We start from the raw sequence: 12,268 nt of genomic DNA on the forward strand, positions 1-12,268 counted from the left end.
CTAATTAATTACTTAATTAAGTTCAAAGTCAAAAATACGATTTTTCTATTTCTAATTTTCAGTTCAAAATCACCTTAATTAAATTGACCTAAGTTTTATCCAAACATGTTACTCTATCGTCGTTTTTACCGTTCTAAAGAATTCGAATTGAAGCTCAATAACGCCTCTTTTAATTATTTTGGATTCGCTATCTTCCTCTTCATGTGATTTTAACATTAAATATATGAAAAACTTAACAAAAATAGAAGCAAAAGATTTATAAAATTGGATTACGTTATTTTGTAAGAGCATATTGAACATATCATTAGTTGAATTAATATAACTTTATAAATATTAAAATTTTTAATTATAATACGAAATTAAATGGAACTGAGCCTGAACTATTTTATAATTAAATTTGGATTCCGCAATTCTACTTATTAAATACCCGAAAATTTCGAGTCCGATTCGATTTGAATCGGACCATGTCCAGCGTTCATAAAATAAAAGTTTTTCGACCTCATCTTCCGCCAATGCAAAACCAAGAATAATAGCTCTTGATACATCTTGTTGATATGATTCCGTTCTATGGTGTCGAGGTAGTCCATAATCTCCAAAAACTATCCAATTCTTAAAGGATTTAGAATGGAATTCCACGAGAATATTCATATGCACCAGTCCTGGTTGTGTGTCTGTATCAGTAATCTATGGCCATACGCCAACTGGTCAACATACTCAAAAATTTAGTTAGAAGTCTCAACGGCGTTGAAGTTGAAGAAATTGTAGAGAGTAGATAAATGTAGTCAACATATAGGTTTGTGTAAGCAATTGGTGGTGTTGGGGTCGAAGGAGTGGTTTAGCCGGCGGTTTATGGTGATGCCGGTGATTCATCGTGGCAGTGTCGGTGGTGGTAACTGTGGTTGATTTTTAAGAGGGAGATCTGAGGATTTTCTTCTGTAAATATGAGAGAGCGGGTTGATTTCCTCTCAGATTTTTTTCTCCTTTTTTTTTTTTTAATTAAAAAAAATCACGTGTGCATTTGACATGGCACCCACCAACACATCAAGCCATGCATTGAGCCACATCCATGAGCTCAATGACTAACAAGATTATAAAATGCAAAATTTAACGATGAATGATGTAATTTTTAAAGTTCAAAGACCATTTAGGCTATTAACCTCAAATCATTCTCATTTATATACACTAGCAAACAAACAGTACATTCCAGAATATGGGAGACACGGGAAAACATCGGGACCATTTGTGAAGAAATTTTATTTTTCCATTTTATTTTATTTTTCCCCCCTTCCTAGGGGAAATAGGGATACCAGCCCGTGCCAACAAAGAAACTTGGCCATGGGAAGAATGATTAAGGTAAACATATTCAAACCCAAAATAAAAGAAATACACTGATTTTGCAAGAATATATATTGATTTTGCAGGAATATATATATACACCAGCCCGTGCCAACAAAGAAACTTGGCCATGGGAAGAATGATTAAGCTAAACATATTTAACACGAAATAAAAGAAAATACACTGATTTTGCAAAAATATATATTGATTTTGCAGGAATATATGTATCACAAAGCTAAGCACACAAGTTTTGAAGTTAAATTGGCGAATCAACTCGGACTAGCTACACCTCATTCCAACCAAAGAATTTGCTGAAAAACGGGGTACTAAAATGAAAATCCCGTTCTTATGATGGAGCTGTATTTTTTTCTCGAATAAAGAGAGGAATAGCAATTTTTTAAGTGCTACAACTACTAATGAAATTAAGTATGTTCTACCGAAATTATATACACAAAATCCTGTAATCACTGCCTTGCTTATGTACAAAATTTTGCCTAGTTTTGCTATATCGATCTAATTCAGATCTACCGCAAGAATCGAACCAGCCTTCCCAGAAATCAAATAGCAGCAATTCAGCCGAATTAGAATTGCAGTTAACGCACATCAAGAATATATGTCCACTGCCTAACTTTTTACACAGCGAGAGGCCCTCCTCTCAACAGTCCGAGACCTATGCCAGCTTCGTGCTTATACTTCCACAAGGAAGACGAGCCCATGCAGAAAATAGTGCCTAAATCATTGTACGACTTTGATTAATCAACTTTTAAGCAGTAACCACCTCAAAAAATCATAGGATGATCGATTATATCAGAGTTGAGACCGTAATTTGTTATAACAATGCAGTGTAACTGGTCACATTGAGTCTAAATCTAGCACGGGCAGTATTATTTAAGAAATTCTTACCTCTGTATCCCATGAGAGGTGAAAGCCTCTGATATGACGGGGCTCATCCAGAAACTAGCACTTCAAGAGGCACCCTTGAGAAAAGTTAGCTCTCGATCTTACAGCATTCAACACTGGATAAGCAAATTGGTTCCCAGAGTCTCATTAATTCTTTTCCCCGTATAAGGAAGCCTTATCCTCTTCGACATGCCAGATCATGAGATCAGAATTGGGAGAACAATTACTCACAATCCCACTGTAATAATCAGAAGGCTCCCACAAAGCAAAAGGCATTTTGCAGACATCATAAATCAGCTGGCTACAAATCTCGTTTTCCCATGATACCGGCAGTGTTTTGCTTCTTTAAAATGCCATATTGCCAGGCATCTCGAGATTTATCACTAGATTGATCAAAATCATCCAAACTATTCTCTGTTCCTGGCTTCAAGTGTCGATGACTACCATTCCTAGAACTTGAAGATGTATTTGACTTCTCGTCGTCTTCTGATGGTGTGCCTGACCTGGATTCCATGTGTGAATCATATGATCTATATCTTGGTCCAGATCTGAAGCCCCTTGTATTAGAAATCTTGGGAGGTAAGAGACCATAGGTAGAAGACTCCGGCACAAAGAAATCTTTAGGCAGAGAATCCATGTCCATGTAACACTTTCGCGCTTTGGCATCAGCAATCAATGCAGCCCAATCATCGGATTGTATCAATGCATTGGCATTTCCCATGACCTGTCAGTAATTACAAGATGAAACAATAATTAGGCATTTCTCTCGTAATTACATATGCTAATGAGCACATATATTCACATAAATTTACATCAGGAAATAATGCAGGGAGAAATATAGCATTACCCAAAGAGCTCTTCTTGCTCGAGTAAGAGCAACATTCATTCTCCGAATATCTGCGACAAACCCAACTCCATGACTAGATGCACGAACACAAGACATAATAATCACATCACGTTCTTGGCCTTGGAAAGCATCCACAGTATTAATATAGATGTCTTTTCCTTCCTCCGAATATAAGATCTCCTTGAACTCCCGTTGAAGACATTTTAGTTGCAGCTTGTATGGAGTGATTATACCCACAGATACTTTCCCAACTCCTGAAGATTTTATAGTTTTCTGAAGGTGCTCATATATACGAAGACAAAACTGTGCTTCTTGGGTATTTTGAAAAGAGACGGAGCCACCCCGATGAGATTCTCGACCGTGTGTGATATCATAGAAAATATATGGCCTCAGTAAGGGATCTTTGTAATATATCTCATCTGGAAGATTGGCAACACTTTCACTATCTGTAAGGCGTCCTTGATAGAAGTAACTAGAAGGAAAATCCCTAATTTGTGGATGCATCCTATATTGAACAGATAACAACATTGTTGGACAGCCTGCTTGCTGGAACCTCTCGAAAAGACTCCTACTGTAAAGCAACGTTCCAGCCGCCTTACTGATGACAGTAGCGGGAAGCTGCTGAGGATCCCCCACAAGAACACAACGTGCAGCACCAAGAGAAAGAGGGGGCAGTACAGCTACTTCACTAGCTTGAGCTGCTTCATCGATCACAACCATGTCAAAACCATGAGTTAGGCGAGAGAACAACTTGCGCCCACTGCTTGAGACAGTAGTGAAAACAATCTCAGCTTCATTGGCAAAACTTGCCTCCAGACTAGCACGGGCTTCCTCTAAGTTGAAGTTGCTACCACTACGAAACCTGCTTTCCAGAATGAACAGCCGAGACATTTCCACCAGTATCTTGTCTCTGTTCTCAACCACTGCAGCAAGGTTTTGAAGCAAAGTATCTCGATTTTGATCCCTTGCAATCAGAACATCTGGATCAACACCAACTGATCCTTGTGCACGACCACTGGCAGCAGCAACATTGAGTTCTCTTTGAAGGCAAGAAATTTGCTGTGACAGCTGGGTTTCACGAACTCTCAAACTGTGCATCCATCCATAAACTTCATCACGACTCTTCATTAAAAGCTGTTCAGTTCTGCGTTCTACAGAAACAGCTTGGGCAGCACGTGTCTGTGAATCCACCCCAACTCGAGCCACATCAGGTCGATAAACTTTCATCTCGCCATCAATAAAACCACGATCCAGAACACGTGAAAGCAGCTCATCAGTCGCAGCATTTGAGGGAGCACAGACAAGCATCCTAGGTTTTGGGCAAAGTTTCGGGAGAGTGCGAAAGAGATTCTGATCCATGCTTTGGAGAACTTCATCAATGGATCCAATGGCCACAGTATCAGAGTTGCTCTCATTCACCTGCTTATAGCTTTCAGGTGCCAGTTTCTTTAACAATGCAGTATAGTAATGTTGATATTGTACAAGATGGATCACATTTAGCATTCCCCACACTGTATGAGTCTTGCCAGTGCCCGGAGGCCCCTGAACTAAAGTAAAAGGCCATGGATCTTGCTTCTTTGTTGTGCCATTGGATGTACCAGCTGCTGTATGCATTGCAGCCCACTGTATTGCTCCTAGCTGGGGTCCATTGAAGGTCCTGCGTAGGTGTTCAACAAAGTTCGGAGTAAAGCATTCTGGCATCGCTGGTGGCTGCTCTTCATATTTAGGAAATTGTTCTGGACTAGGCTGAAGAATTGCATTTTGCATCTGCAAGAGAACAATAATTAAACTTTTAATAACAAAAATATTGGAACTGACTCATCATTTAGAACTAAAAATGAATTTCAAATAAAACCTGCAAACTAAGACGGCGAAATGCATGCAGAGCTACATATTCTCTCTGTGTGGTCGCAAGAGAACCAAGCACAGTCAGATACCAGATGCCCCCTGGTTGGAGTTTCCGCACAATATGATCCTCATCGATTTTGCTGGAACAATTAGGGTGCGTTTGATTACAAGTAGGAAAATTACATGGAAAGAAAATGAATTTCAAGGAATTGAATTACCTAGAAATTGTTTTCATGGAAATTGTAAATTATTGTGTTTGATTGTATAAATTTTTCACGTGGAAAATGTTGAAGTAAAAGTATTTTTTGATGTTCGTTTGACTTTGTTTTACGTGGAAATTGTCAATTTCAGGGATATCCTCTTTTACAATTATTCCTAAAATTTGTTCCCATTGCCAACAATTAAAAAAAAAATAAAAAAAGCCAAAAAAAAATAAAAAAAAAGGGTGGAAAACCAAAAACCACCTATCCCCTAGGAAAAAAAAAGGTGGAAAATCACGCTTTAAGGTGTTGTACCTAGAAATTCATGGAAAATCAATTCCCTGGAAAATTTTGTCAATCAAACAGGCCAAAAGTGGAAATTGGAATTCGAATTCCAAGTTCCATGGAAAATTTCGTGCAATCAAACGGGGCCTTAGCGTTTAACAAAACCATCATCAATATATAAGCCAAAAATTGCAGTCAGAAGATTTAATTGTGATCTTTTTATTCGTAATATTTTTAAGTGTCAAGCAATTACAAATATGTTACTTCCTTGTCTCAAGTAAGCGTACATATATAAAAACAGATCATTTCCACATTTTTATAATTATGCTTCATTTTCCAAGTTCTCAACTCTTTAGACTAACGTTATACCCTAATTTTTCTTCGTCAAAATAATGGTCCATTTGGTCTGTTCTCCCAACCAGGCCACTCTTCTTGCATGGTTTAATCTTCACATATCACCACCCAAACCCTAATTTGTCATCTAGTCTTCTTTATCCAAACGAAACTCTACTCTCTTTTGCAATCAGACACTGACAAGGACCCATCTGTTTTGCCCTAATTCAGGATATTTTTTCTTGCTTTTTTTTTTTTTTTTCCAATCACTGGTAGTTAGTTTCTCCATTTCTTCATTTCGATTTTAAAATGTAATCACTGTGTGGAAGAACCAAAAAGAAAGAAAAGGACACGCCAAGTGTGTGTCTGAGACACTCCATCTCAGATAGCTTGCAGGAGCTTTTTAGAATGAAGCAATCCCAAGCGAGAAATGAATAACAAAAAATGGGGACAGTCAAAGGACAAAAGGACTATATGTATGACTCACCTGTTGGAATCATATGAATCCCCAACATAAAAATGAAGGATTGCCCCAGGATGTTCGCGTGTATCAATAGGTATATGCCGCCTCACTGTGCCAGCAACACGACCATTAACTTCAGGACTATCCTCATCTTGAAGTGCTGACGAACTGTTCCTCTTAAAATTGACTGCATCACAATAATCAATGCAAGATTTGGAACATAAGGTTTGCCAATTGATGAATCTGAGACAGATATCAAAGAGGCAAAATATTTAACATTATATAGAGACCTGATCCAGGCTTGGGCGATGAAAGAACAGCAACATCACCTTCCTTGAAAGTCCATTTGTATTCATGTGGTGGGAGAAGTATCACATCAAACCACCCTGCGAAAACCAAAGGCAAAAAATGAAAATAAAAATAAGACAAAAATATCCCTTGGAGCCACAAGCTCCAGTAGATGAGTAATAGATATTCTGCCAGAATCATAAAATGTTCTAATATCAGAAGACAACATATTTATTTCTCGGGTGGCCAAGATAAAAGAAATATACTGGAGAGAGAAAAGGAAAGAAAAATGTCATAGCCCCTCACACTGTGATGCTCACTTTCTCCATAAAATGAGACTAAACTGGGGATTACACCATCTAAGAACCAAGGTTCTGACACCATTTAGCATAAACTTGTAATCACATTCAGGAGAGAGAAAAGGAAAGAAAAATGTCATAGCGCCTCACATTATGATGCTCACCGTCCCCATAAATGAGACTAAAATGGGGATTACACCATCTAAGAACCAAAGTTCTGACACCATTTGCATAAACTTGTAATCATATCCAGCAATGTCAAAAGAGCCAATAAGATGTTGCACGATAACAAACTCGTGGACAACCAAATTATATAATTACGTAATTCAGTATCATCATTTCAGGACACCTAAAGAGTAGATTTGTAATTAGCTTAGACCAGCAAAGAATAGACTGATGTCAAGTCAACTAGCAAATGCTTAGGTGTGGAGCCCATGATGCACAGCAACTGGATTTCGGATCTTCTTTTTTTTACCAAATACCGGAAGTGCCAATATTCAGTTTCCAGACATGGTGAGAGCGTGAAGTTAAGGCAAAAGCATAATACCTCTTTCCCGTCTTTCTAGACTTTTTATGCTGACCCTAACATGACCTGAAAATGTTTCAATTGACTCCTCCCAAGTACTGAAAAGTTGTGCCCGGCATTCCTCAAAGAGCAAAGGTTCAAATACTCTGACATACTCTTCCACTGATTCAAAGCGACCAGGAACACGTTGAAGCTCCTCGTCCTCTGTTGAACATAAATATTCTAAAATCACACAAGTATCCAAAATAAATGCTAGTTAAAAGTTCTTGCCCTTAATAATAAATAGATAAACCACTCAAGGCTAATAAATTCATAAAGACAACACCTAACAATACCATAAGGTCAAAAAATTTCAGAAAATAAAGCTAATTCAGACTTTTGGAAAAGCTACCAAAAAAATGAAAGGAAAAAAAACTGCACAAATCCATTGCTTAGATTTAAGAGAGAATGAAAATCAAATATACTCAGACAAGTAGACTATATATAAATGAGCAGCTCATTTGAGAAGATAAAAAGCCTTTCACTTCAAAAGCTTCTCAGACGATTGAATACCCACCCAATAGAGCTTTAGGATCCCCTCCATTATGTGTGGGCCTGAGTATCACAAAGGTCACCACTCGCTCAATAGTAGTATTGTCCAAAAAGAAAAAGGAAAAAACCAATTCGCATATCAATGCAATCGAATGGAGAACAATTTTTAGAAAACAATGCAGAGGATGGAAACCAAATAAAGCAGTCTGTGACATCACAACAACGCTGAAGAAATCAGATAATACAGGCAGAAGCTAGGCATAAGTCAAAATCACCGGGCTAAGTGGTTCAGTTTTCTACTTAATACAGACTAAGTAATTCACTACAGTAAAGTAACTTCGACTGCAGTATAACTTTTGCTATCACAATTCCAAACATATAGAAGTGATTTGACATTAGTATACTGAAAAATATTCTTTGTATGTATAGAAGTGGCATAACAGATATTTTAGGTGCACTGATGTCACAAAGAGAAGGTAATCTATGGCAATTTTGGCCAAACAGATTGTCATGCCAATAACCTCCCAACTGATTCCTAAATGGGGATGCCATACACTCACAAATTATAAGTTCATTGTTACAACATTGGAAAAGAAGTTTAGATTATCTTTTCGCCATCTCAGACATCATGAAAAACCAAATTGAATTATCAAATTGCACAAGCAGAAGAATGTCTAGTTACAGCAAAGGGGAAAAAAAATAGTTAAAGAAAAGGATGAATACACGGGCCTCCTTCTCGGGGAGCCAAGCAATCGGTGGAATTCTAACATTGTGTCAAGACCCACAGGCCAGGGGCGACACGTAAAAAATGGTTCAATATAAGAAATTTCAGAACACTAGAGTACCTGGATGGTGCCAAAACTTCTCATTTGTCACCTCGCGTAAAAGGCGTTCCACTGATGTATCGTGATACTGAGAACTTACTGCAGATTGTTTCTTTGAAGGCAATTTCTTCAATGCCAATTTAGAATCAGTAGCACTCAGGCCGCTTACAGATAGCTTCCTACCAGGGACCTGAGAATTCTTAAGTTGCCTCATATCAGTGGGAAGCTTCCACGAACTCTGTCTAGAAATGGGTGCCGTTTGCCCTTCTGCAATGGGATCTGTCAAATTATTCAACCTCCTTGAACGTCCAAGAGGTCCTAAAATATTATCATCATTACTTTCAGATTTAGAATCATTAGCCTCCAGAGAATTGTTCCCTTCATTGTTTGATAAATCAGCCTGTTTTAAGTCCTTGGTTGTAGGCTGAAATTGTTTATCCCCGCGATCAGCAGACAGTGGTACATGTTGACCGTCTTTCACAGTCCGAGTGATGACAGGTGCTGGAATTTGCCTTCTAGGAGTTGATGCCTTCAAAGGACCAGCTTGCTTAACATCTTCTAAATTGAGAAACATGGTCTGCCTACTGCGCTTCTTCCCTAGCATCGCTTCCTTATGCTGATCAAACTTAGGACGCTTTCCAAGATTATTTGCACACTTCAATGCAAGATTTGCTTCGACTCCTCTGATTTCTCTTTGTTTTGGCACCTGAGGAGTATCTTCCTTGCCATTTGTAAATACATCACCTTTCCTACCATTTGTTTCTGGATCCAGTCCTGAAGAAGGGCTAATACTTTCATTCTTTACGTCACCAGAATTTAGCGAGCCATTCTCTGAACTGACAACCAGGTCATTATTTGCCACATTCTCAACCAAAATTTTCTCCTGTAAATCTTTACTATTACCAGAAATTGATTCTTCATCCACAATACCACTCCTATAAGCATCAGCAGAACCCTCTGCATCCGACCATTCCCCTTCCTCCTTCTCAACAGTTTGAGCACCTACAGAAGCTGACTCCAGCTTTGGAGAAACATTTATATCTTTGCCATGACTTGGTTCAGATGTTAAGGCAAGATTCGGAGGCATGTCCCCGGTACTCCTTGTTTCAGTAGAAAGATTGGATCCCTGAGCATTTTTACGCCGAACAAAAGGCTGGAAACCCGAAACAGAGGAAGCATGGGAAAACGCATAGTTATTGACTATCCCTTGAGGACCATCTGATGCCACAAACAAGTCAGGTGTAGCAGTACTTGAAGAAGGAACAGCTCTCTGAGGCTGGAAGCATAAGACATCACCACTGTCGTCTTCATCCTCAGTAGCAGGTTCATTAAGATCAAATAGCAGCCTTCTGGAGCTCATTTCGCATACAGTTGCATACAAACAGATAAAATATGCAAAAAAATGTCTACTGACTTCTATTCAGATATTTCCTAGCAGAAGATGCACCTTACATGCCAAGCAGAAAGGCAAATGGCAAATATATCAGATATCAAGCTTGTCCAGATAAATGCTACAGAGAGACACATTCTGCATACAAATAAAGAAAAGCAGATAGGTAAGAACCAAATGCTTAGAGTCATACATAAAACAAATATGTATTGTCACCTCAAATATTTCAAAGTAAAACTAAGTTAGGTAATTCTGATACAAATCACCATGGTATATATATATATATAAAGCAAACAATGCATAGTAATCAGTATATAGTATATACAGTCAAAAACTTCACACGCTCTGTCAATTTCTTCCATGGGCAGTGGGCAGGTGCCATGTGGTAGAAACCTATGATTGACATCATCTTCATCCCATGAAGATATCAGTTTTCAAATATTCGACTCCTTAAATATAAATTGAAAAAAGATTACCAGATAGAAAATACATCATCACCTCAAAGCATCATAACGCCACTATCAAAAAATCTCTCCTGATAGAATATGAATCTAAAATCAACAGTTGCAATTATCACATGCCAACCTACGAGATAGGAATCAAAGACTCAGAAATGGCAGACCAGCAATATTACATTAGATGCGTGGATAAGGATATGTTAATACCCGTTCAAGAACAAACATCTAGAGATCCAAGAAATCCCTAATTGTTAACCAGATTTCGCATCTTTGGTAGACCAAATATATTTCTTTTGCGTTTTCAAGAAATAAAAACTGGCACTCAATAATTAAAAAAGATAAGAAAAGTAGACAGCTGCAAAATCCTAAATTGTATTAGAATTTACTCATTCAATATCATAAACTCTCAACAACCAAAAACAGTTGAAGAACAGTGGTGGTTGGCGGCTAAACCTAGACTCCCATTACTCTCAGAAGCCAAATTCTACAGACCAAAAGCAGACCTTATTAAAAATCAGAAAATAAGACACAAATAAAAACTACAATTTAAAAGTATAATAACAATCAATAAGTGAATAAGTCTGCTCGAAATCCTTCGCTTTAATACCAAATTTATCACTCCTTATTAACAAATACCCAAATTACACAAGAAAATAGCAAACCGTTCGATTAAAATATCAAGATTTCCAAATACAAATTTAAAAAGAAAAAGAAAAACAGTTATTCAACTTGAATGGTATTAATTACCAATTTATTATTAATTCACGAAATATCCACAAAATCTGATGTGTAATCGGGGTCAAATCGAAAGTAGCTCTAGTACAAAATCAATCAATCGCAAGTCAAACGCGTTTTATTTCGATCTAATTTTTACCACCACAATTATCAAGTTATATTTTCATTCAAACTAAATGAATATTTTCAGCAAAGAAATAAAAGATAAAAATTAATAATGAAGAGTAAAAAGAAAAAGTTACCTCGAAAGGACACCAAATCTAGAGAGAGAAATAATAATTAAAAAATCCTATTTGATGAATTAAATATTTTTTAATTACGTCAAATATATGCGAGTATTTTGTATGCATGGCTGTGAGAAGAGAAAGACGCCGTGTAGAGAGAGAGTAGTTGAGCATGCGAGAGGATGGGATGCAAGCAAAAATGAAATGGGAATGGTGGGTATTTATAGGGAAAAATGAGGGCTAGTCGCTGGGTAACGGAAGGACCGGTCACCGCTAATTTAAATGCCGATCCAGTATAAATCGGAGGGTTTTTTAAGTAAATGACCATTTTTAATCATTTTTACAAAATATTAATTACTATTATTAATATGCCCTTGGTTTCCGAATTATTTATAAAGTGGGCATGTGGATAGAGACAGAGTTAGGTGTTAGTGTGAAGGGCATATTAGGAATTAAATTTAGTTCGGATAATGCTAATAAGCTGGTGATTGGTTTGACCGTGTTGGATTCCATGAATGTGTAAATCACTGTAATTAAAAAGTGACCACTCACCATGGATTAAAATCACACTAGGTATTTCACGATTTTGATGATGGTTTTTGAGTCTTTAATTATGCATTATTTTGTGGAAAAAATTAAGTAAAACAAATTTCTACTAATTTATATATTTTTTTTCTTTTATAATATTTTAAAAGTTAAATTAAAGTATAAGAATCGAACACATATATATATTTCATTGTTCATAAGTGCTTTTCACTGAACATATAATTATTTGCAATTGG

The 12,268-nt window shown here is 37.2% G+C and overlaps 1 protein-coding gene across 1 annotated transcript; it reads right to left on the reverse strand.

The window, feature by feature from the left end:
• Positions 1–1,642: 1,642 nt before the first annotated feature.
• Positions 1,643–11,669, reverse strand: LOC111397414 (helicase sen1-like). The gene is made up of 9 exons (XM_023024324.1): positions 11,505–11,669; positions 8,701–10,207; positions 7,346–7,528; positions 6,502–6,597; positions 6,236–6,398; positions 4,938–5,070; positions 3,083–4,849; positions 2,239–2,959; positions 1,643–2,065 (listed from the first exon to the last, which is right to left on the reverse strand). Exons 2-8 carry the CDS (start codon positions 10,037–10,039, stop codon positions 2,537–2,539), a joined length of 4,104 nt encoding a protein of 1,367 aa, XP_022880092.1. The 5' UTR covers positions 10,040–10,207; positions 11,505–11,669; the 3' UTR covers positions 1,643–2,065; positions 2,239–2,536.
• Between the last annotated feature and the right edge of the window lie 599 nt (positions 11,670–12,268).

This window comes from Olea europaea, chromosome 7, assembly GCF_002742605.1.
Source record: "Olea europaea var. sylvestris chromosome 7, O_europaea_v1, whole genome shotgun sequence".
Lineage (NCBI taxonomy): Eukaryota > Viridiplantae > Streptophyta > Magnoliopsida > Lamiales > Oleaceae > Olea > Olea europaea.